This window comes from Vanacampus margaritifer, chromosome 1 (assembly GCF_051991255.1).
Source record: "Vanacampus margaritifer isolate UIUO_Vmar chromosome 1, RoL_Vmar_1.0, whole genome shotgun sequence".
Classification (NCBI taxonomy): Eukaryota; Metazoa; Chordata; class Actinopteri; order Syngnathiformes; family Syngnathidae; genus Vanacampus; species Vanacampus margaritifer.
The window spans coordinates 26,144,887-26,170,299 of NC_135432.1; the positions used below are offsets into that span (position 1 = coordinate 26,144,887).

Here is a 25,413-nt window from a genome sequence, read left to right on the forward strand (position 1 = left end):
AAACAACCTGCTTTGCAAAAAAAAAGAAAAAAACTTGTAAGGTTAACCTAACCTGAAACAGATTGAGGTGTTGCCCAACCAGTGTAATCTTCCTTTCCACATTGACAGGAAGGAGGGAGGAATCCTGAACTTTCTCCACGCAAGGACAGTCCTGGAAACACATGGACTCAATTTTAAATTCAAGAAAATCAAATATGGAAAGAAATTTAAGGAAAAAAAAAACATTTTGTCCTTATAAAAATGCAGGTTGTCAAGCACATGGTAAAGGAATACAGTACACGCATGTTTGTGTTAAGTGCTTCGTATATTGTGAGGCTATCGATGACGATACTGAGATGGGAGTTTTGGTCGTACTGCACCTAAAAGGTCAGTTTTCAGTGATGTAATAACTAAAATAGACTACTAACAAAAGTTTGAGATACTTGACTTTCAGGCAACATTTTAGGATGACCAATGTCCTGGCTGTAAGTAACATTTACAGGTGAAATTCATTTGACCTTTATGAAACTTTTAAATGCACATTCAACCAACTATTTTTCCAGAACTTGCTGGTCTCTCTTATGGATTCACAACACATTTGGTCCATGAATGAACCAATAAATGCCCTGCTTCATTTAGAATGGGTATTTAATTATATTTGATATGTTCATCATTTTGACGTCATGAGACTAAGACTACATCTAACAATTGATCAACGGTATCTCGCCGCTGTGGATGTTCTCAGAGCGAAGTGGTCACAGAAGTTAAGAGCTCATGATGTCATCAGCAAGTTATGGACACAGAGAGACTGGAAGAGTCACACAAAGGCAAATAAGTTGACTTCCTTAAAAACATCAAATAACACCTGTTTTAAATGTTGCCATTACATTTGTTATTAGAGAACTGCAAGTTAAGTAAAATGTATTGAAACATTTGGACAGCTTGACATGTGCATTTAAATGTTTAGAGAAGGTCAGACTAAAGGTTTTTATAGTGGATTTTACATTCACCCTGACGTTTCACCTAAATCCGACTACCCGACTTATCCTATTTGGTCACAGAATTTCTTGTTCTTTTGATTTCCAATGAGACTTTGCCTGCCTTAATACGATCTAATCAACTGGGGTGAAATGTGTCTACACAGCTTGTAAACTCACCATAAAGTAAGAAACAGAGGAATCTGCCTGGTAATTTTCATCAGACTCAGAGTTGGGCTCAAACCCCATGTCAGGTGATTGTGTAAAGGTGACGTTTTCGTTTGTACCTGTCAGAAAAAAGGGGACTTTATCCCCATCTACCCCACCCTCAGGCCTTGCCCACTCCCATGTTGAAGTGTCACTCTTATCAGAGCTTACTACTGGGATTTCCTCAGTGGAGTCACTGCCAGCAAGGTCTGGCAAAGTAGCAACTTCACCAGATGTGCTTGAGCTTATACCAGAGGAAGAGCCTGCTACCTCACTGGAGGGCTCTACAAGGCCCACTTCAGTGTCTATGGGCACAATTGTGCTGCTAGGTAATGTGTGAGATACGTTGCCAGCGTTCCCTCCACTTTCCATCAGCCAATCAACAGTCTCATCCTCTGAAATATGTCTAGTTGTGGCCATATTTCCATTAGGAGTTGTGAGCATGTCAAAGATAAGGCTGTCTGTGGTGCTGGCATCTGAGTGCAAACTGGTGGCCTGGCTGAAGGTCCCGATGAAGTGGGGTGTGGTGTCCGTGGCATGGCGTAAAGTGGACTCGCTGTTAAGAGTGGGAGGGGTTGTTGCAGTGGTGGCAGCTGCAGTGGTCGTAGCAGGAGTCATGGAGGGTGGCAGCTGCGTTGCTGTCACTGCTGTTGTTGTTGTTGTTGTAGCAGTCGTCACAGTTAAAGTGGTCTGCTTTCTGGTGGGTGGTGGAATGGTGGGTGTCGGCGGTTTGAACTTGTTGATGGAGAAGCGCAAACGAACAAGCAGGAAAGGGCAAGAAAAAAAGGCAGGGGAGGACAAAATTAGGATAAACAAGAAGACTGAAGAATCCAAAATGATAACAAAACAAGACTGGAAATGGAAAATGTACATACAGTAGGTGGAGCAAATAAGACAAGGCACACAAATGTACATACATGGCGAGATGCAAGCCGGTGATACTAGACAGAGCCTTGCCAAAAATCTTCACTCACATTTTGATTGTAGATGGTGACTCCTTGGCTGCAGGTGTGTCTGTGCGTGCAGACATGCTCATGAATACACCAGTTACACCCCCAGCGACTACTCACACACCCTTGGCATCTGGTTAAAAAAAAATAAAAAATTACACACAATATGCTAAGGTGAAATGGCTCATTAACATATCTATGACAACATATGGATTTTAACAGTTCATAAGTGTGTCACTAATAAAAATCCAAAGAGGAAAATGGTACTCCTAACACAAACTAAAGCAAATGTATCATTGAAAGTGTCGTCTCATGAATGTCATTGTGCTTGTTGGCTGAATAAAATAGTCTCACTCAGGCAAGACAGCACATGATGTATCGGATGTAATTATCTTCTGGTGACACATGCAGTGTTGTGTGTGTTTTTGTCTTTGCTATCATGGGGCCCATACTCCCGTTTTTTCCCCCCGGTTTAACTACCATTGTGGGGACCGACTTGTCCTTGTGGAGATATTTTGGTGGACCTCTTGAGGCTCAAGACTTTGTTTTAGAGTTTATGTTCGAATTGGATTTTGGTTAGGGTTAGGCTAAGGTTTAGGGTTAGGCAATCGTTTGTGATGGTTGGGGTTACGGTAAGGGGCATTATGTCAATGAGATATCTCCACTAGAAATGTAAACCCAACATGTGCAATGTGTGTGTGTGTGTGCCCCTTGAGGATGCATATACTCACGGCCTCCGTTCAGAGAGCTTCTGCACAAGGCTACAATCGTACAAGGTAAATTCCGTCTCTGCTACCGTTACGTTGAGAAAACGTAGGGAGAGGATCACCATCACAAATTCTGGATGACAATGACGACATTGATTAGATTCCTATACTAACTAAATAAAGTGTATTTTAATCATGGCAGCTATATTTGTATGTGCGTACAGTATGTAAGTTGGAAAAATATGGTGGGATGCTCAAAGGTAGCTGTGTTTGGGGGGAAAAAAATCACTGCACATAGCCATTGTTTTTGTTTTTTTAAACAGGATTTTCAAGACTTCATTTTGAACTGTAATTTTTGTAACCTGATGTTAGGGGGGTGAAGGGAGGGGGGTGTACTTCTAAAATATAGCCACATACAAGTGGCCAAAACCTGAGGCTCACCGTCTCCATGACCAATGGGGGGTAGATTACTGGCATCAGGAGTGGGGCATACAACACCAGCGTTTGTGAACAAGGCATGAGTTTTTGTATCATGAAAGAAGCATGAGTAAGCCTCTCCTTCTCCCAAACTAGGAAGTCCTTCGACTGACACTGTTATCTGTGGGAAAGGAAAATAATAATCATTAAAAAAAAAAAAGTGTTAAAGCTATATTACTGTAACTCAACCTTGAAAACACAGAGATTACATTGTCTAGTTGTATGGCCCCAAAAAATAAGGAATTTATGAAGTAGTTATGATTAAAGGTATTTTTTTTAAATGCATCACAAATTGAAAATCAACAACATTTAGAGATGAAATGTAAATTTCATAGTGAGTATAGTGAATACTATTGATAAATGATCATGGTTATCAGTATTATTGCAATATTGAATGACTATGGTTAGAGTGATCTCGGATTTCTTTCCCGCATTCTCTGCACACGATAAATACATTGGATTAAGTTGCCATTTGTAGTCTAGTCCTCTTTGTAGATGGAAAAAATATTGCCATGACCTGTGCTGGCTTCCATCATGTTTTATAGCACATTAACATGTGTCTAACATCGAGTCTTCTTCCATGATTAGGTATTCTTCTTTTTCCTTTTCATTTATGTGCATCAGATGGGAAAAGCCAAAAGACAGCTGCAACTCTCAAATACACTTACTACACTAGTAACAATAATTTCAGTTTCAACAGTAGCTTCACTTAAAATTGTTATTGCAGTTAACCCCCCCACCTCCCCAAAAATAAAATGAATAAATTATTACATCCCAATGAGCATTTGTTTTAAGGTTAGATGACCCCTAATGGAGCATTAAGGACAAAAAAAAACATTCACATAAGACTATGGTTGGCTATTTTCCAGTTATATTTAGGGCTACCATTAGAAGATGTTACTTCCTCTCCCCCCAAATTACATTTGTTTTCTCCCCGCGGCTGATGTTGTACAGGCTGAGATGCTGGATGCTGAGGCACTGCTGTGTGTGGTTGAAACTCCACAACCACTGACCCTTGACTGACCCTCGCCGGCACTCCCAGCGTTGGCCACACCTGAAGTACCAATGTGAGTTGTAAGAGTCAAATGCAAGGATATAACATGAGAAAATAATTTAATTAAAGAGTGGCCCAGTTTGCCACAAACAAACTAGCACACAGACTCACCGCCCGTCCAGGACACACCAGCCGCAGTATGGGTCATTGGCCGACAGACAAGACTGGCAATCCAGGTGATCTCCACATTCTGCCACAGGACGCTTCTCTACCTGAAGATTTTTTTTTTTTAACCAAGGTGTATTATGGTTACGGTACATTCATTAAGGATCTGAAAATTTATAGAGTGAACCCTTTCAAAAAGAAACAGTTTGGCGGTCTAAATCACTGAAAAAGCCAACAAAATGTTCAAGGTAACAGGTGTTCAAAAGTGAAGTCGGTATCCCATTAGAGGATGAATGTTTGTGACGCTAACGAATGTTGATTTCACCGCAGGGTTCGTTCAGGGTCACAGCGTTTCCTAAACGTTCTCTGCACAGCCTTCATGTTCATGTTCAAAATTTCCTTGCGAGAAGAAAGTCCATTAAGACAGTTTAGAGAACAATTAAGGCCGTTTAGAGAATGCTGAGGAAACGCTGCGACCTTGAACGAACCCTGACGTGATATTTGTTAGCGCCGCAAGTTTGCCCATCAGTGGGATACGGGCTTTAAGAACAACTTTGTGTTTACTAACTTTTAAGTTAAAGTGTACAGAACCAACACATGTTTTCAAGATGTGGAAATCCAAAAGCTACTGTTCAGGATGTTTATTAAGCCATGCTGTGTGTGTAGTACTGTATAGCAAAAAGCTGTTGCTGTAAAAAAAGCATAAGGAGTTGGAGTAATCCCGTCAGATAAACCAACTCACGAATATCAGTTTCCCATACATCAGCATCTCATAGTTTCCCACACAGACACTGTATAGGGAGTGTTCCTTCACAAAAGAGGCCACGTTCTCTGATCAATACTATTGTTATCTGACCCCCCACACCTCCCGCTGACTTTTATATCCAACACAGAAGGTGAGTGCCCTTTGAACTCGACTGCCAGCTGCTCTCATTTTGCTATTATGCTCTTTGCCTTTTAATCCTTTATGCCATTTTTTTCTATGGGAGACGCAGCTTGAGGAAGAATCAAAGTGTGGACAATTGTGACAAACAATCAATTATCTGGTGACAAACGATGGACCATGTTCAGTCTTGTGCATGGAGGCATCTGGGTGAGTGGTTGAATGGACAGGCCACCACACTGGAAAGGCTACAGCTGTTAAAGTATTTCAAACAGAGCACTCCGAGAGAGCCAAGATTTTAACACCTGCGAAATCAATAAGCTGCTAAAATGTTAATACCTGAAATGGAATCAAATTTCATCCACATCCAGAGCTTCCTCTGAATGGACCAAAATGCATATAAAATGGACTTGCAGCCAAATCTGGACCAGGTATAGATGAAAAATGAGCTGGATTTACACTACATGGCGAAGTAAAAGAATTGCAAATTGTGTATGCCTATGTCGCCCAGTTCAATAGATCACAAAGCAAATTTTCACCCCAAATGGATAAAATTTGACCAAAAAGTTCCAGTCATTATAATAATGATTAAAGAACAACAGAGAATACCTTCTCATCATGACAAAAAAAATTCAGGTTCACAAGCTAAAAACTGTAGACTGGTACCCATACCTCCTTGATTAAGGTATGAGGAAAGACGTGAAAACAGACTTGCTAAATAATCTCTTTTATCCATGAAAGTGTAACTATCCTCTGAAACAACTTACAGAAGCTTTGGTCATGATGTAGATGTGTGCGCCTTTCTGGTCCAGTAAGAGGTCACGGTTAATGGGGGATTTGGGGTGGATATTCACATTGGCATACACCTCCACTTGGCTATCTTGGCCCAGATACACCTGAGAAAGACCATCAGAGGATAGAAGATATTTCATGAAATGCACACAGTAGATTGATCGAACATCAGTAACTCTAACATCAATTATTAGACACATAAATTATGAGGTACAGGATTGTATTTTTGCATTGCATTGCATTGACAAACATTCAAGAGAAGTATTTATTGGTTGCTTTGCATCACAGTTTTGAAAGTACAAGTATACACAGGGCCTGATTTCTTAAGATTCCAAAAAGCGGGTGCGAAATTTTAATGCACCACACACACTTGTATATACACTGGGAGGGGTCACATCCACGGTGTAGGGGTAGAGTTCGCCAGTTGGCCTGGTGGGCCTGCCGTGCCCCGTTTTGCTGCGTTGAGCTTGGGGCGCAAGCCATGTTGGGCTGGAGGGCGCTCTGGGCTCCTGGGTTTGCTCTCCGGCCAGTGGCCGCCACAGGGCACGGGGGTTGTGCCCTGGCGCTGTCGCAGCCTGTGGGGTCCTGGGGGGTTGTGCTTGCCCTGTCCTGGCCGGGGTCAACGGATTCCTTCTTTGGTGGAAGTTTTCATGCATGCCAGATCCATCACACCAGCATCTACCGAAATTCAAACACAATCTGCTTCTTCCTCTGCTCGTTGAATCGGTGGAGGCTGATGTCCGTGGATATTACTCTGCTTCATCCATCCATCCTTCCTTCCTTTCTTCAGTCTTTCCTTTGGTCTCTTGAGGTCTCCCTAATTTTTGGGAATTTAGATGTTTCTGGGTTTGGTGAAAGATTCTGGTTTGTAACCCTGGGGGTAATAGGTGGTGTCTGGTCGGTGCACTTTTGTTTCTTCTTTTTGACTTCACGACTAGCGGTATTCTGAAGTATTCGGTTTGGGTGAAAGGTATGGGATTTTTAATATGTTTCAGGTGAATTAATTAGCACAAACTCACACGCACGCACATACGCAGAAACTCGCAGACACTACACAAAAACAATTTTAAAAAAGAGAGAGCAATGATATGTTCAAACGGTAAGATTACTGAATGAACAATACTGAGCTCTCCCCCAAATTTTTTTACTGATGGTTTCCACCATGGAAATTTTGGGAGATCGCTGCAAGTGCAAAAGGAAGTTTGGAGTGATAGAACTGGAAGTGCTAGTGGAAGGGGCAAAAAACGTATTACAAATATTAAAAATAATATTAAAAATATATTAAAAATATTACAATAATTTCTGGACTACAAGCCGCTACTTTTTTCACTTGCATTCGACCCTGCGGCTAATACAAATGTGCTACTTATCCATCAGATCACAATGGGGTACACTATGAAGGAAGCGCAAGAGCGTCAGCCAGAGCAAAACAAACCAAGTGAGCCCAAATACAGTAGGAGAGACAGAGTGAGAGCGAGACAATTTGCGCCCTTGTTATGGGGGAAAAAAGTAGCGGGAACCCTGTGTGGTAACATTAAAACACCTGCGGCTTACAGTCGGGTGCGGCTTATATGTGTAATATATTACTAAGTTACTGAAAACTAAAAAGATCACTTTGACAAGTTTGGGGAAGAAAGCAAGTGCAAAAAAGCCATGTTTAGAGTTAACTCGCCTTGCGTGTGTGGCTATTCAATGTACAAGTATGTACCCATTCTGCGTAAAAGTGCGTTTAAAATTTGGGACAGCACACCCAGAAAACTGCTCTGGGAGAGGCCAACACCAATTATCAACAATTATCTGTTTCAATAACCCAGATATACGAAAATGCACAGTTGAAAGGATTTTTTTTTCCTGTGGGCGATATGGCATGACCCCTTCTCGTGACTGGCACCACGTCAGCCTGGGTTGGATCATTCAGAAGCTCAAATACTCCATTGCGGAATAGGCCATATGGGATGATACTTTGTGTTGATGGGATAAAAAATTTTTTTACATGGGTGGAAAAGTTCTTGCCGCCACTTCTTACTTTTCCGCCGTTAAATTGGCACTGCTTTCCATGCGTGTTTGTACATGTCTTATTCAGAGACACTATTTAAAGATTCAAAATAAGCCTGCAAAATTCATCTCAGGTTTGATAAATCATAAAGTCAATCAATTTGTACATATTCTTTCTAAAACTCACAAAATGAAATCCATAGCAATGTAGCGTGTTTGACACAACAGTTACGCTCGGGTAGTAGATCAGATTGTTACTTATTTTTACAAATGCAAATGTTTTGCAAATCAGGCCCATAGGGGGAAAAAAAGTGGACTTCAGGTTGACAGTGCAACCGCAATATGATTGGCAATGTACTTAAACATTTTTAAGTGTAAAGGTTTAACATTTTAAGTAAGATAAAATAGAGTAAATTTAAGATAAAGTACAACAAAAGAAACATCTTGTGTAACATGCAGATGAAACCTAAACCCAATTAAACTTGTGGAGTATCACAGTCGAAGTGGCTATGAATGTGATTAGCACACTGAAAAAATCCAATACATGCACAGGAAGACACCTCTGGTTTCAAGTGATTCCCCAGCCTTTAAACTCTCATATTACCTCATGTTTATAAGATTAGGAGACTTTTTTTTTTTTGCCTCTCTCCATCTGGAGGCCACGTGATCACTGTGAGCAGAATACCATTATGAGGATGCACTCAACACATAATGGCAGTGAAAGTTGCTTTGTAGTGCTTGGTGGTTTAGAAGTACTCCTGGAGATTTTATAAATTCAACCTGTCATTATTCATTAACTACATCAGTTTTGAGTCCTTATCAGATGGATGAATAGTGATCTACAGGTGGTGATACTCAGCTGCTGAGTTGGCAGCTACGAATTAAACTCTTGGAATAATATTTCTGTATTTCCAAAACAAAGAAAAATATATTTCTAACTTACAGTTTCAGCACAAAAATGCATTACTTCCAAGTGGCCAACAATCACATAATGAAGTGCACATAATAAAAACCAAATGGATTGGACACAGGATATGGAGCTATGCTTGTCTGTGTATGCTGGAGTACTTTGAAGCATGGAATGATCGGAATCTTGAAGGTATTTTAAAGTCATTTATCCAACTTCCAAAGACAAGGTTTCAAATAGCCATTTTAAATATTTAGTAGAAACATCTTGGAAATAATTATTTTACCACCTAATAAACAGTTTAAGGACTCAAGGGTGCACACAAACTGTAGGTAGGTAAGTACTGAGTGAATGTGTTGAGCTACCTTGTGAAGTGTCCCTTTGGAGTCTCCCAGGAAAGCAATACTGTGGTCGTACCTCACACTGACAGCCACAGCAGTGAGGTGGGAAGAAAATGTTTGCCACACAGCCTTGGCTACAACAGGTACTCTGCTTGCCATTGGACTTGGGGTGTGATCAGATCCACAGGGATACGCTTGAAGGGTGTTCTACAAAATATACAGACAATTGAGGACTTTAATAAAACTGTTTTTCATTGATCCCAACTACAATTCTTCAGTTATTTCTGTGGCCATGTTTCTAGCATCCCTTTTATTTTGTCCTTTCATGTTGTCCTTATGTTGGTGACCTTGTTCCTCCTTACTAGACCTCATTACATTTCTGCACAGCTGATTCCAAGCTGCCTCGTTTTACTGATCTCTATTGATCCCATTCAAAGATTCTGAGGGCTGCCAAGATGTAAGCATCTGTGGACAGCACAGGGGCTGAACTAGACGGTTGCAGCTGGCCAAAGCTACTTCTGGGGCATCTACGCTTTAGTCCTGTGGCCTAATTACAAGACGTGACTAAAATTCACTTCACTTCATTGTGCATATCATGAAGCAGCCTAATCCCTGTTGGCTGGATTTATACGATGTTTACCCTTACCGATGTTTACCCTTACCGATGTTTACCCTTCCGCTGACCACTGAAACCAATTGAGTCAATCTACTTGTACTTCAGGTAAACAGCAGAAAATGATTTATGGTGATGGCTTGCATTAAGTTATTAGCCAGTGTACAAGCTGTTAGAAGAACATAAAAAAAACTGTTTCAAGTGCAATTCTTCAATGAAGCAGGATTACAGACACAAAACATGTCTATTTTATGCTATTTCTATGTACTGCGTGCATACCCGGAGCAAGTTGGCACAGCTAGACTTGACCTCATACTCTATGTAGGCCACCTCTCTTCCATCTTCCAACATCCCGTCTTGGGTGTAACACAGGTCTCTTATGGAGTCAATGCGTCTGTCAAGTGCATCCAAAGGGAAGATGCACAGAGCTGAGCCATCCAAGGGATTTTGGTTAGTGGAGCTGACACGGGTGGAGAAGACTCCCAACAAGTCCTCACCCTCTCTGTCTGCACCATGACCCACCTGTTAGATAAGGTCAAAATACAAGAAAATTCAAACAATTAAGTGTCATAGCAGTGGTATCTTCAGGGATGTGATTTGACCAAAGTGAAATTATCTGAAAATTTAGCCGGGGGTCTGGGGGCCCTGAGCTCATGGGTTTTCCGTGTTTTTAAGTACTTTCAATGCACTCACATGACAAAGAAATAGACAAAACAACAGCATACATTTTCAATGTCTATTGAACTATCCCATATAAAATGGCAGTTTTAGTCAACTCAAAATCAGTCACATTCAAAAACATTGGACTGCCTTTGCTTTTAAAAACTATCACTGAGAATATCATCATATCTAACTAATGTGATTACTAAGTTAACACATAAATAATGTTGAAGAGTTCAAATTTCATGAACAAATAATTGTATCATGACCAAATGAAAAGTAACTCATATTAGAGCATACCACAAATGTCTTTGTTATAGCAGAAGATGTTATCTGTCGGAGTCATGTGCATACACAATGAACTACTAAAAAAAAAAAAAAAAAACGGATTTTTTTTTTTGGGGGGGGGGGGGGTAAAAAAAGCGGAATTCCGCGAATTAGCGGAAAAATCACATCCCTGTATCTTAAACTGAAGACAGAAGCTACAAATATGTTTTTTCTAAAGCAACACCTTTCAAAGATAAATTATAAATTTACCTGGGCTGCTTGGAGCAGGTTGTAAACTCTGGAAGGAGAGGATGGTGATCGACAAACGAGAGGAACTTCCACATAGGAATAGTAAGAGGTGTCATCAAGGCAAACTCTGGCTGCATAGGTCTGATATTCCCTTGAGGACGACTTTATGTCTCGGCGGTAAAACAAGAAGTACACATATGTTCGTCTTGTGAATGTGGCTACAAAATGGTGATCATACTCTGACAGACGGCCTGCGACGGCGAGCTTAGCCGTCTCTTCGTAGGAAAAAATAGGCTCTGATGAAAGATGCCGGGTGGAAATTGGTGGCTGGCTGGCGGTGTAGCCCCTACCCACATACATCACAGACTTTTCCTCACCCCGAAGCCCCACCACAAGCCCCACGGTTGAAACCAACGGATCATTGGCTGCCACATACTGAGTGTCCATTGGCCTCTCGGTGGAGAAAAGAACCTCACTGATTGACGTCAGGCTCCGTTTTTGGCAGGTACCTTGGTAAACACTGCCACAGGTGATCAATTCCAATCCTTTTGGATCCACTAGCAGTAATTTGTTGTGGTTACTGGTTCTCCGGGCCTGGGCACAGTTGGACTCTGTGACAGGAGGGATGCAGTCTTTGCTGTCCCTCACAGGACCTGTCCTTTCCTCTTGTTCCAAACGAAGTCCATCTAATCCATCAAGCTGGAATAGGTGGTCTCTGGCCCCCACATAAACTTTCCCTATGGATGGGTCCGGATGGAGCACCAGGTGCTGGAATTCTGTGTCATCACGGGAAAAACTTGGGTAAGTGTGACCATGGACTAGGGCTACGATGACGATGATGAAAAACAAGAGTAAGGTGGAGTTCTGAGCCTTCCCATGTATCATGGCAGATATTCTGAGGAGGGAAAAGCAGCAGGATTGATTACACAAATGTTTTTGTTGTGTTTAAGTTTTATGCAAAAATGCCATTGCTTATTTAGGTGGGGATCTGTTGTACAGGGTACAGGGACAAAATTATAGCGACGGAGGGGAAAACTTAATTATGCACACTTCCGTCCGCCCTCCACCATTTTTTTCAATAACTCCAATGACGAGTGCAAACTAAAGTTATGCTATTGAGTAATGCATGCTTGGTCGAACCTGACAGATTGAAACACGTCAACAAACCACGTTACACTGAGTGATATGCTAAGACCACCACAGCGACTCCATATAAACTTGTTTTTTTGTGTCATCCATCCTTAAATAAATCATTGTGGAAATCTAAATATGCAGAGGTTCATTAAAATTGCAGCTCAGAACGGTTCTAAACAAATGCTGCAGATGCCAGTTGCGTAAGAGATTATTTAACAATGATAGTACTGTAGTTGCAATTATATTAACAGTCCGACTTACCATCTATGTTCTTTGTTAAACCGAAGACTCCCACCTCCTAATCATATCCCATTTCTTCTAAGTCTGTCAAGCTGAAAAAAAGAAAAAAAAAAGAATTAGCCACCAGGTGCAAATGTTAAATTGAGAGACACATAAGACATGAGCATTCCTAAAACGATTGGGGCAAGTTGGATGATGACCACATAATTACATTATTCATCTACTTGTCACCTCTATCAGATTACTCACACAGCTTTGAATATGGACAGTGTTCTTTACAGTTTGAGGATTCAAAACAACTCTCACATCCCGTCTCAAGAGTCATCACTCAACACCTCTGAAAGAGTACTTTGCGAATACTGAGAGTATTCCCATTTGTGCTAAAATCTCTTTAATTATTGAGCAGGTTATGCAGCCCTTCCACTGACCTCACAAAGAAAAGGTCAGAGTGATGAATGAATGAAGTCCCAAGCACCACAGAGTTTTACCAAACCTTTCAAACCGCTTAGAGACACAAGACACTTACAAGGATCATCATTAAGATTGATATTCATTTCTAAGTGTTGTTTATAGCTTGATACTCAACAATGGCAGTGGAATCAATGTATGTGTGACATAAAGCCTATTTGTACACCATTACATAAAATTATTTTGAAATCTGACATGATTGTCCAGACATGAGACATGCACCTATCCATCTCGCTTAACACTTCTCCACTCACAGCAACAATAAGGACAAAGCAGGGGAGGGTTGAAAAAGGAGGAGAGATGAAAGAGTGTCTAGATGAGTACATGACCGCAGGCCATCAAGGAGCAGCTGCAAGTGTTGTGCCACACGTCTGGTAAGGGGGGTGCATAAGGATTGTTCTTCACTTATTCATGAGCTGAATAAGTATAATCCTGCATGCCTGCTGTCATCGGGTTGGCTAAATACTGTATGGACAGGAATTGGTCTATTATAGAATCTTCAACAGGCCGTAAGCACTTCTGAGACTTTGAAATCTGGAAAATGAGTTTTCTCTGTTTACAGCTCCCTAGAAATACTTTAATTTAGAATACAGTGCTGTAAATACTGTATACTGTAAATACTCAATGTGGCTGGGAAAGATTCCCACTATGCTGGCGTCCTCACCTGCTCTTTGACCAGTAAACACGCAGCGGTCAACTTATTTATAGCTCGCAAATGACCCCATCACCATGGGAACTTCCTTTTGCCAGTTATGATGGTTCCCCGTGAGCGAACATGTGGTCGGACTACTTACTACGAACAGGGAGGGAAAGCCTTGGGATTTTTCTTTTTTAAATCACCTTATTCATTGGATGACACACACAAATTTATAATTACCCATGTTTATCACTTGTTTTATGATGCGAAATATGGCACAGCCCAAGAAGATTTATATTCTGTGGTGGTCAGTAATGACATTATTTTAATTTCGTTTGGATCACGTGCTACCTTAGCTACTTTATGCTTGTATGTTCCAGCAAATGTTTCTATGGATTTCTATAATAATGTGTTTATCTGTGACCCCTTGGCCAACCCATTCTTATGTCTATTCTATCTGTTCACATTCATAAATCAGTGAGTGACTCTACTGTGCAAGTTCATCACTAAAGCCCCTAATGAGCCATGACAACTCACTGAATGACTACGACCCCATAAAATATGTAGAGGTCAGCAGTAGCTGTGCTAACTGGGAGACTTTGGGACTGGAGCCATGGAGCTTGGCCTTGTTTTGTTGTGTTCTGGTGGCTAGGATTGGGTTTGGGCCCCAGACTCTGCACATTTACAGTAGCATGTGTGCATCCAATCCACAGAGTACATGAACGTAACGTGCCTGTTTGAGATCAGCAAAAGCAGGCACTTAGTGAGAAGACGGAGAGCAGATACAGTACATGGCTGGGCATAACAGCCAGAATTAACTTAAAAGATAAAAGCAGGATGAGGGTTTTCTATTTTCTTTTTGTCTTTTTGGGATGTGTTGTACATTTGTAGACAGATTGGTTATGCCATAGCCCGTCATGACATGATCCTCCCTAAAAATGAAAATATAGCTTGGAGCTACAACACTATCTTGTGAAAACGGAAGGCTGAGGCAGCCTGGGACAAGCAGTTAGAAAATTGGCCGAAGGACTGCGTTCATTTTATTTAACCGGTATAAGTAATGTGCTAGGGAAGGGAATGAGCATAAGTGGCACCCCTAGGTCCCACCACAGCAGAGGTGGCCTGATTCAGGTACTCAACACATACAATTATTTGGTGGGTGCTAGAAAGCTGGTGAATGCATTTTTTGGATCACTAAGTGTGTGTACAAAGAAAAAACCTACAGCATACTTCCCTCTCTATATGAGCAATTCAGCTTTCATCTTGCAAAATTTGAGCAAATTTTAATGTTCACTGTGAGTTTTCTCACCTTAGATATAAAGCTACTGAACACAGAAAATTCAGTTAATTCACTACTGCCACCTGTTGACGAAAAATAAAACTGCACACACCCTTCTTCACATACAGTACACAATGAGCACATGACGTCACACCCGAAACAGAGTGTGGGAAATTTGAACATGGATCTAGCCTGAAAACTAGTGGCCAGCGGCTTGCAGAAGAACCAATTGTGAACAGCTAAGGTGTTAATCTACTAATTAGAACAAATGGCCCAAAAAAGGCTATTGTAAAAAAAAAATAAAAAATTGGGCCAAATTGTTACAGAGAGCAGCATTTAAGTTAAAGAACCAGAGCTCGTACCATTTTAAACAGTTCTAGATAAAGGGTTTCAAAGAGTCTCTATAGAAAGCTAATGAAGGATAGCAAATTACAATTACCGGTAAATATAAACCAAAAGTATTAACCACAAAATAAAATGAACATAAAATGGGGCATGTAAAATGCGTTCTACACACTTGCTTCAAAAGTGCAAAGGAGAGAATTTCTGGCTGGACGTTGGCATCCTGCAACATGATCAAAGATTCTCTGCTACTACCATTACATCATTGCAAGACTTATCTGGTAGTTGTCACTTGATGGACAGAGGCTGGACACTATCACAAAACTCTGCTCCTTTGTTTATGTCACATTATATTTTGTTATCCAATATTACTAAGGGATACAAAGTGTGCCGTAATACTGTTTGTTTTTACTACGACCACAACAAAAAGGCCACAAGATAAAACTCACTCCATTCTTAGTCAGAAAACCGCCAGATTTTCTTGGACACGTTATGTCTGACCTTAATTTGTTTTACAGCTTTTTGCTTCTGTTCTGTTCTGTTCATCCAAATCATCAGGAAGTATTAACGCAAAACGTCCGAGCAGTTACAGGTTATGAGCAAAATCACATTTGTACCATAACGAGACCACTGAGTCATGAGTTTGATAGTGGTACAATAATATCACTTCACAACCAAGTTTGACTCTGGTGTTCAGATCAAACCAAAATAAATGGAAGGAATAAACCACTTCAATACACTTACTTGATTGTGGTAGGTGTTTACTTGGACAAAGGCTGGCACTTTTGGCCACTAATCAATCTTCCGGGAGTAAAGAATTTAAGCAAATAACAAAAAATTGAAAACCTACGATACAATATAAAGCTGTGCAAGTTGGTGAATCGCTTTTGAATCAGGACCTATTTTCATCGTCTGTGGCCATAATCATCAATAAAGGTGCATACGGGTAAGCAAAGAAATTTCCTACTGTTCTTTGTTTCTCTGAGTATTACCATACAGATGAAGGCACATTTAAAAAAAAAAAAAAAAGTTGATAGATTAGATGAATAGACAAAGTAGACAGATGCTTTATTAATCCTTTGAGTGATACCAAAGTGTCCTTGAGCAAGATACTGAACTCACAGTAGTTCCTGATGCTCAGTCATCAGGATGTGAATGAGAGGACAAAGCAGTAGTTTGAGGGCTTTGAAGGTACAAAAAAAAATAGCTCATTTAAAAAAATTTGACAGTCGACATAAAATTCAACACTTTCAGCATACAGCAATAACTTTATCTCAATCACTCCCAGCCATTCTCACTGAAGGAACCCCCCTTCGCTCCCGGCTGTTTTACTGTTTTACTGGACTGACTGATTTTGCAAGGCCCACTAAATATTGTGTTCTATTGCTATAAAACCATGGAACCTACCAAAAGAAAGATTAGAGTCTCTTCTTTCATCAGGAAATAATATATATTTGTATCTGTTTCCGACTTGCAGTTATTAGCATTAGAATATTGCTAAGTTTCATCATTATTCAGAAATGTTTAAAGTTTAAAACACTGGTGCTTTTTTGCACCATGGCCCTGGTTGATCTCTTATACTCTGCTGTTACCTGCTGGCCGTTTTTTGTAATAACTACCATTGCTTTAGGCAACCTCTTCAGGTCAGAGGCTGCATCAAAGCCTTCTGTATGCTCTAGCATAAAAAAAACCCATAAATGTATAAATGAGTTTTTGGGACCATGGCAATATTTAAAATAGAACGTTTCTATACGTTTTTGGCAGGAAATGAGTTAACATGCAGTCAAGTTGTGGATCTCAGTCAGGATTGTACAGTGTGAGCACTTTCTGTTATGGGCAATTAACTCACGCGAATGAGTTACGAATGAGCTGGAATTAAAAAACACATATAATACCACTGAATTTGATCACTTTTCAGTTTCATGAGTAACCAACTAACATTTTTTTACAGGTTAAAACTCCAATAAACTAGTTGCTAAACAACACAAAAATTAATTGGTAGCTTTATCTCATTTTACTATCCTTTCCACCTACAACTTCACATGGGAAGAGCATATTGACAAAGTGTCTGTGTTTGTGTGGGGGCGGTCAAATAACTGAAAGCGCTAACATTATGAGAGGCAGATGTGGCCATGCTTGGCCCCTTTCCATTTCCGTCACCTTCTTTATTGTCAATGGTTATCTCTCTGTCCTCATTTCACATGCAGATACAGAAGGGTCTCTCTCTCTGCTCCTCCGGTGGGCTGAAGGAACTCTCTGTGTGCCGCCACTGGAGGGAATAGTGTCCTTTTCACTGCTCTCTGGCCGAGAGGTTGGCCGGAGCGGACACAGGATAAAAGCTACTTCCCTTGGAAAGCGAGCTAACACACAAATCCACATAAGTGCACAGACACAAACACACTCACTGAGGCCGATTTATAGCAGGATCCTTTCACTCCAGAGTCTCTACCAGGGAAAAGCAGGTGTTGAGCCTAGCTGCATGGTTCTTGGTATCAAATGAAATAAGATCTGCAATCGACACATTGCATAACTTTATTACCATAGGGGTAAACAACAGGTTAGCAAAAATGAAGGTGTTTGAATAAAATGATTCAGATTTTGTCACAAGGAAAGAGTAAGTTTGTGGCATGATAAGCCATAAAAAAGAAAGGGAAAAAAAGCTGTAATTGTGCAGATTCAGGTTGCAGAACCAGGATTTGTGGAAACTTCGAGATTAGTCGTCAACCACTTTGTTGTACACACGACTGCCACCCTCAGGACAGGAGTAGTACAACCCAAATTTAAGACTGCAACCATGCTCTGCAAGTGCAAAGTACTGTATATCTATTTCCTGAATAGAAAGTTTCACAAATGGCTCAGTCATTTTCAACACTTGGTTTCTCATTGGCATGGCGCATACCAAGCCATGCAGATGAAAACAACTAAACTGGACAGTTGCAAATACATTCAGAGACTCCCTGCCTCACATCAGGTTATTGACTCAAGCGCATATAAACAAACTTGCGGCAATAGAAAAACTGTGATCTCCGGTGTTTTTATCAGGGGGAAAAAAAGACATTTTGATTGGATATGCACCGCCATTCACCATTGATTACAATTTTAAATTGCAGCAAAACCAGTGATCACTAGACGGCCACTTATGAAAACTAGTTCCGGAACCCCACAAACAACACAACAGTTTGGTCAGTTCCAGCTGCTTTGCGAGCCAAAATTTGAGGTATGCGTAGGCTTAAGATATGCTGTGGCTCAAATGAAGTAAGAAATCACTTTTAGCTATTTATTTGATGAAACAAACATCCAAACTAAATGCAAGGAGCATAGAGGAGATTATCAACCCCCCCAACCCCACTAACTACAAGCTCCTGATGACATACAAGGCGATGCTATTTTAAGTCCCTGTAAAGTGAAAATAGAAATGTTATTGTCTTGTAATTTCTAAACACCAAACAGAAGAGTGCTGTTAACAAAACAGAAGTCTCTTTCTATCGATTCTATTGTGTACTGTTACTACTGTATTTACTTTCCTTGATTAAGATGAGAAGCATGTACCACTTTAGCAAGATGTTGATCAGGCAAAAAACAGACAGATACCATTTAACTGAGAAATTATCAAGACCGCATAACCCCTTATGATGAAACGGAAAAGACAATTACCGTACATGTGGTCAAGAAAATACACAACCGTGCAATAGCTTGCCACAATTGGTCAGGTAAACAAACTCTAACCTAAAAGTCATTTAGGATAAGAATGACAACGGAGAGTATGATTGATAACAGCAGCTGAGACGCAATTTTAACTTTATTTATTTATTTATTTTTGTTTTTTTACAGGACAAGTGACCAGCTTTGAGATCCAAATGGCCCTGGGTTAAAACATGTTTATTGGATGGTGTTGTTTTGAAGGCTTTGTTGCTTCTAATACAATGCAACGCCTCTAACCATGTAGTTAATTCTATTTGCAGCAGTCACTGCTGCTTTGCAAATCAAACTACTGGCATGATTTCTGCTGTTTTAAGGCGTTTCAGTGCCTGCCTTAAAGCTAAGAGGATTGCTGAACACAATTTAAAAACAACTGAGTGTCCTTTTGTGTGGTATCAGAAATAGGTGCACAAACTTGATGTAGCAGAAGCATGGAAACTACATTTGTATACCATCGCAAACAGAATTGCACTTGAACGCATGATTGGATGTATTCAATTAAGTTTAAGGAATACAGTGTGTAAAGAAAGCCCATTGTATTCTGTTGTTTGTATTGCTGTTTAAAAAATAATAATAATCTGTAGCTCAATACAGTCTGGCCATATGCTCAGATGAAGCATGACGTCATTGAGGACATGCTGTCAGGGTCATTGTGTCGCAGAATGCTAAGGAGGCGAGCTTGCCTACTCATTTGTTTGTGGATCGTCTGAATACATTACCACCTACCTCTTGTACAGCCAACATCACTCCATGTCACTCGCTCTTGCTCTCTCTCTCTCTCTTACTCACACACACTCACACATACACAATCACACACATGCCCACTTCTCCTTTCAGTGCACTCAATCGTCTGAGGGAGCCCTTTGTCACCCTTCGTTGTCATGACAACCAGACTGGGACGAGCAAATGCAGAGTGGACGTTTCGCTCTCCTGGTCTGTGGGCATTTTAATCAGCTTGTCACACTGTCTGCGGTCAACCAATACACGTGTCCCCAAAGGCAAGGATGCTACTTAACTTGTTTTAACAACATTATACGGTCAGTTAATTTTATGCTTGGGCTCTGGGAAACATCGAGCCTGGTTTTCTGCTGCGTTATTGAATTCCAGAAGCTACAATGAAAAAAGGTCTCATATCCAGCCACAACGCAAGTGACACAGAACCAGAGCATTATTGCTAATATACCAGATCTGCTTTCTGCTGAGCCGCCAGTTCAAATCAATTCTATAGTTATGAAAAGCAGTCTCAGGGGCTCTTGAAAGAGTCATACAAATCCACATCACATAACTTAGTTGGCTAGTGGAGATTTTGAGCCCATGATTTTTGTTTTATTCATGGACAGGTTTTAAAGCACACCTTTAACTTGTAACATGTTAAGTGGAACCAGTCCTGTTGAACCCCTCTCACTAAACCCTTGACACTTCTCTGCGTCCCTGGCCACCGTGGCTGCTATCTTCGGCGTCCAAGCATTTTCTAAATGTTTAACCAGGCATGGTATTCTCTGTGCCCTCGTGATGAACACTGGTGCACTATCAGCACAAAACTACCAACAAACAAGTCAAAAAATATTCAAACTTGTTGAGAGTCTCACTTGTTGCCTTTGAGAAATTAATCAATAAAGATATCTGTTACTAATGTAATTCCTCATATTTGAGACACTTGGGTTAAGTTGAGATCAATTCCCATTCAATGACCCATCCACAATTTCCCTGTGATTGAACAGCAACTAGTCCAACTTTTGACCTAAATCAACCAGGATAGGCACAAGCCGCCATGGGCTGGGGGATGGGGATTTGGTGTGTGTGTGTGTGTGGGGGGGGGGGGGGGGGGTCATTGAAGGGCTGTGAACTGGTTAAAGTTAGTGATCCAAAACCATTTGTTTTGTATATAGCTGGCATTGGGTCAAAACCTTGTTCCTCCAAAATTGTCACTTTTCAAGGAGACCGCAGAAAAGTCTTCAAAGTTTGTTCAACCATTAACATTACATCATCAAAGAGAGCGAGACATTTTCAACACTTTAGATTGGTCATTAATTCATAACCCATACGTGTAGACTGACCAAAAGTACAAGTTTTGGGAAAAATATTAAATTTGCCAAATTGTAACATATGCGAGTTCGGCCTGTATGTGTAATAATATAATGTATTTAAACATTTGTATGGTTTCATAGCCATAACATGCCTACAATGTGGCCGGTGACAAAACTACTACAGTATAGACAGGGCTCAAACTGCCCTAAACGGTGGCATTTTGTCTCTAAAATTTGTGCAAGGAAGTTTTTCATTTACTTGCGCATGTGTGACCTGTATATTTTCTGATTATATCTAAAATTATTATTCATAGATATTTGTTGTTGCTGACAAACATTGGCTCCGCAATTCATCCCATTTATCAGTTATATGGTAATAATGAAATGGAAATGTGAATATTTACTTTGCAATCGATTTACAGTGTGCGCCCCTAAATTTTCCACAAAGTTTTCTACTATTTTCTAATATCAAGGTAAGAGCCAATGTGCTCCAAGTAAAAAAAAAATCTGGATGGAGCCGTGTATAGATCTGCACTAAATTGTCCACATTCATAGATTTTGAATTCAATAATGAAAAATGCCCTCTCTTTTCTAAATAATAATAATAATAATAATAAATGTGATTTGCATAGTATTATTAGTAGTAATACAAATAAATGTTGAATACACTATACAGCCACATTTTTAGTTGAATTGTTTAGGTAGTTTATGTGATTGGAAAAAGACTCCTGAGACATAACTTATTTTTGCTTAAACCAACAAGCTATGAATTATTTATTGTGTGTAGACAATGTTTCAATATTGTTATCTGATTCAAGAAGACAAAATCAATTAATCTTGATGGCAGAGTGTAACAACATACAGACAGCTCATTAAACAGTTATGTGCTGTCGAGTAGCATTTTACTGTACAGTACTCTGATTTGCTTTATTTATTTATAATTGAGGAGTGCCAATCTGGGTTTTGAGCAAATCTGGGAGTGGTAGACTGAACTTTTAACCCCACTGGCAGTCTGATGAAAGGACAGTTGTTCTACCACCAGACTGTCTACGCTTTCAGTCTGGGAAGAAATAAAATAATAATGTGGGAATTGTTTGTGTGTCATTCCTGAAACAGCTATTAGGAGTTGAACATGAAAGGGTGGTCCCCGTTAAGCCTAGCTACTTGTCAACAACATAATTTACATTTTGAGTATTGGACTATCAGGCAGAAGTCAAATGTTGCCTAAAGAATGCACAAGAAAAAAAAAGACAACTAACACTTGGTCCTAACAGTGTACTGGCACACAGAGTGTTTTTCATCCCAGACGATGTTTCATCTGAGGCCAGGGCACCCATGCAGACATAATCCTCCTGGAACCCCCAGAAAGCACCAGTGACGGGTGTTCCTAATTCACCTTTCATTGTTGATAGTGCATTAGAGCCACCAAAGGCCTATTGGGAAGCTACTGGTTCAAAGTGAACATCCTGGTTTGCAGTGTGGTCATCTTTTTGAGGGTACAATGATTGGTTAAATACTTTATAACATTTTCGCAATTAACAAAATATGTGTGTTGCCAAAATTTCACTAATCCATCATTCAATTGCAAATTTAAGAGACTTATGATGCACAACTGGTTGTGGGGCACTCCGTGAAGAGCAGACCTCTGCCTATATGCAGAACACTCATGTCCTGTAGCCTCTAAGGTCCTCCATCGTCTGTGGTTGAGGGTGTTTACATTTTGATTAATGCATGCCTCCTGGATCCCCCTATCTGTATTCTCAATGTTTTTATGTGCTCATGCAACACCCCGCAACAAAGCTTCGTGAAATTCAAGTGAGTTGTTAAGGTATGCTGGTAATAAACCTACATAAGCAAATACTATTCAATCACAATGAAAAATCTTCTGACTGAACAGTGTCTCCAAAATGTCAGTGACAAAGGGCTTAAAAGGCATTGAAAATATAAGGCTTTAAAAATTCAAACATGACAGTAAAACACTTGCATTAGGATGTAAAATGAATGGATATAGAGTAAAGTTAGTGAATAATAATGTTCTAGTTCGGGACCATCACAACACATCACAATGGATATCCTGTAGGGGTTAAATGAAGAATGCCACTTTTGCATGTTCTAATAAGTGACTGACTGAATCCAATTTCCTCATACTTTCTTCTATTGACAAATGAGTGGCATTTTGGGGTGGGTGTGATATTCTGTCCTTCTGTCAGCAAGCTGAGTAACAGACAGCTTCATTAGTAAGTAAAAGAACGCCCCCAGAGACACGCCTTCAAACCCAGCTTCCACCCTCCTCAGCTTCCTTGGTCTGGAAAAGAGAGGACAATCGAAGCAGGTTGCTTTTGAGTGGGAGGTCGTCAATTGTCAAATGCTTAATAGACTGCGCTCTCTCAATCTTGTTCAATGTGCAACATAACACACACGCACGCACACACACGCACGCACGCACAGTGTAGTACCACTCACACTCGACGTTGCCCCACTATCTGAATCGCTGGCAGAAAATCAAAGATGATTGATGAGAGGAGCTTGCCTGTGTTAAAGCTCAGAGGTGTGTGATTGTGATCTGGAGACAAAGGAGTTATTGCCAAAGGGTTAAGCGCCCGATAGAACCTGCAAGAAAGCAGGCAGAGGATTCTCGATGTCATTAATCACAAGGACAAAAACCCTTTTCATTTAACTGTCATCTCTTTCAAATGAATGGCCACCAGTGTCTCTGTCAGCTGTAGCTGGTCTCACTGACTTAAAAGTATGTAGGCAATGTCATAAAATAATAATGAAATTAAAAGCATGAAAAAATAGTAATAAATAATCAGACAGCCGCAACGATAGACTCTGTTTCCAACAAGCTGCAACACTACAGATCGGTCAGGCCTGACAAATTCCAACCAAACTGTGCCACGAAGCATCAAGATGTCTTTGTTCGAGAAGGGTATGGGCATGGAACCAACACTAATATGGCTAATGGCTTAGGGAACCCCATTGCTTTTTTAAATGAGGCCGCTGCTCCCCTCATCCAGTGGGGGAAAAGAGCAGAAAGCAGAGATAAGAAACAGCCAAGGCGGCTGGCAGATTTGGGAGAGCAATATGGTTTAACTCTGATCTTAAAAAGCAAGGAGGGGCTAAGGCGCAGAGGCTGTGCGTGTGTGCGCGTGTGTGTGTGTGTGTGTGAGAGTCTTGAGGGGCAGTCTACATAAGGACTGGCTAGCAAATTAGAATGTCCCATGAGACATTAAGACACCTGGGATCATCAATGATTGATCATACCTGGGGGATTTAACAAAAACAGAGTAAGGAAAAGGGAAGAAAAACACTTAAAATGTGTATACAAGTTGAAAATTTTTAGAAAGTGAAAAGGACAGCTCAACAGAAAAAAAAGGCATTATTATTATTATTATTATTTTAAATACAGTAGGCCTAACACTGCTCACACTGTGCCATTCAAACAGAGCTGTATAAGTAGATCAAAATATTGGTGTAATTTCACTTTGTTTGCATTTTGTACTGTATTGCACAAAACAAAGAGTTCTGGTAGGGTGACTCAATAAATGTATTAATAATATATATAGTTTTAAGTGTCATTTTCTAAAATAAACATATTTTATTGGTCCAACAAAAGTAATGGAAATTGTGTAAACCTGTGGCTATGCAAGTATTATTATTTTTATTTTCATAATACTAAATGTTGTTTATGCATTGTTGAATTCAAACGCATCCGCAGAAGATGAATAGCTTGCAAATGTATGTCAGGCAACTTGAGAAAGCCGTAGAACTGGCTCTCACTGTTGCCTGGCATGAATGCTGAATATTTGAATAAAGGCTTGGATGCACGCTCAATGTCAGAACTGATGCTCAGAGATGAATTATTAATGAAAAGAGACTCAGTGATGTTTTGGATTAATTGTTATCTTTGAAACCAGACCTTTCCCTTTGTGTTTAATGCAACAAAAAACATCAATATTGGTCTTTTCATTTAACTTCACCAAAGATGTTGATTCATGTCATGTCAATAATTGTAATTGATAGAACTGTGTTTTACACCATCAAAGTATGTTCACAGGCACCAAGTATAAAATTGTCACTGTCCAATGAGAACAGTGTGTCATTTTTGGGGGGAAGATTTTTAAAGGAGAAACTGCATTGTGGAAAAGGCATTTGGCATATTAAATCTGAATAGGAGCCATCACTTTTTGTGTTCACCATTTTTATTCATTCATCTTCAAAACAAAGGTGACTGGAAATACGTACAGAATAAGTTATACAACCTTTTTATTGTCTTTTAACCATACTGCATGAGAATACAGGGAATACTATTTTGAAGAGTCAAAATAAGATGGAGATAAAGCAAGGATATCAAAGTAGAATTCAAATTCAAATTAACACAAGTGTTGTCCTTGCAGCAATGCACACCAAAATAATAGTGCCTA

The 25,413-nt window shown here is 40.1% G+C and overlaps 1 protein-coding gene across 2 annotated transcripts in view; it reads right to left on the reverse strand.

Moving 5' to 3' along the window:
• The window catches only part of LOC144034591 (plexin-B1-like), a 59,428-nt gene that overhangs the window by 18,982 nt on the left and 15,033 nt on the right, over nt 1-25,413 (reverse strand). The window contains exons 2-13 of one of the 2 annotated variants that reach the window (XM_077543462.1): nt 12,559-12,629; nt 11,185-12,058; nt 10,267-10,509; nt 9,399-9,581; nt 6,107-6,235; nt 4,463-4,563; nt 4,219-4,351; nt 3,262-3,418; nt 2,845-2,953; nt 2,138-2,246; nt 1,137-1,898; nt 53-151 (exon numbers count right to left, since the gene is read on the reverse strand). In XM_077543462.1, the coding sequence (XP_077399588.1) occupies nt 53-151; nt 1,137-1,898; nt 2,138-2,246; nt 2,845-2,953; nt 3,262-3,418; nt 4,219-4,351; nt 4,463-4,563; nt 6,107-6,235; nt 9,399-9,581; nt 10,267-10,509; nt 11,185-12,048 (2,889 nt within the window). In that variant the 5' untranslated portion in view covers nt 12,049-12,058; nt 12,559-12,629. The remainder of the gene's footprint in view (nt 1-52; nt 152-1,136; nt 1,899-2,137; nt 2,247-2,844; nt 2,954-3,261; nt 3,419-4,218; nt 4,352-4,462; nt 4,564-6,106; nt 6,236-9,398; nt 9,582-10,266; nt 10,510-11,184; nt 12,059-12,558; nt 12,630-25,413) is intronic. The other variant, XM_077543472.1, reaches the window with a different exon arrangement.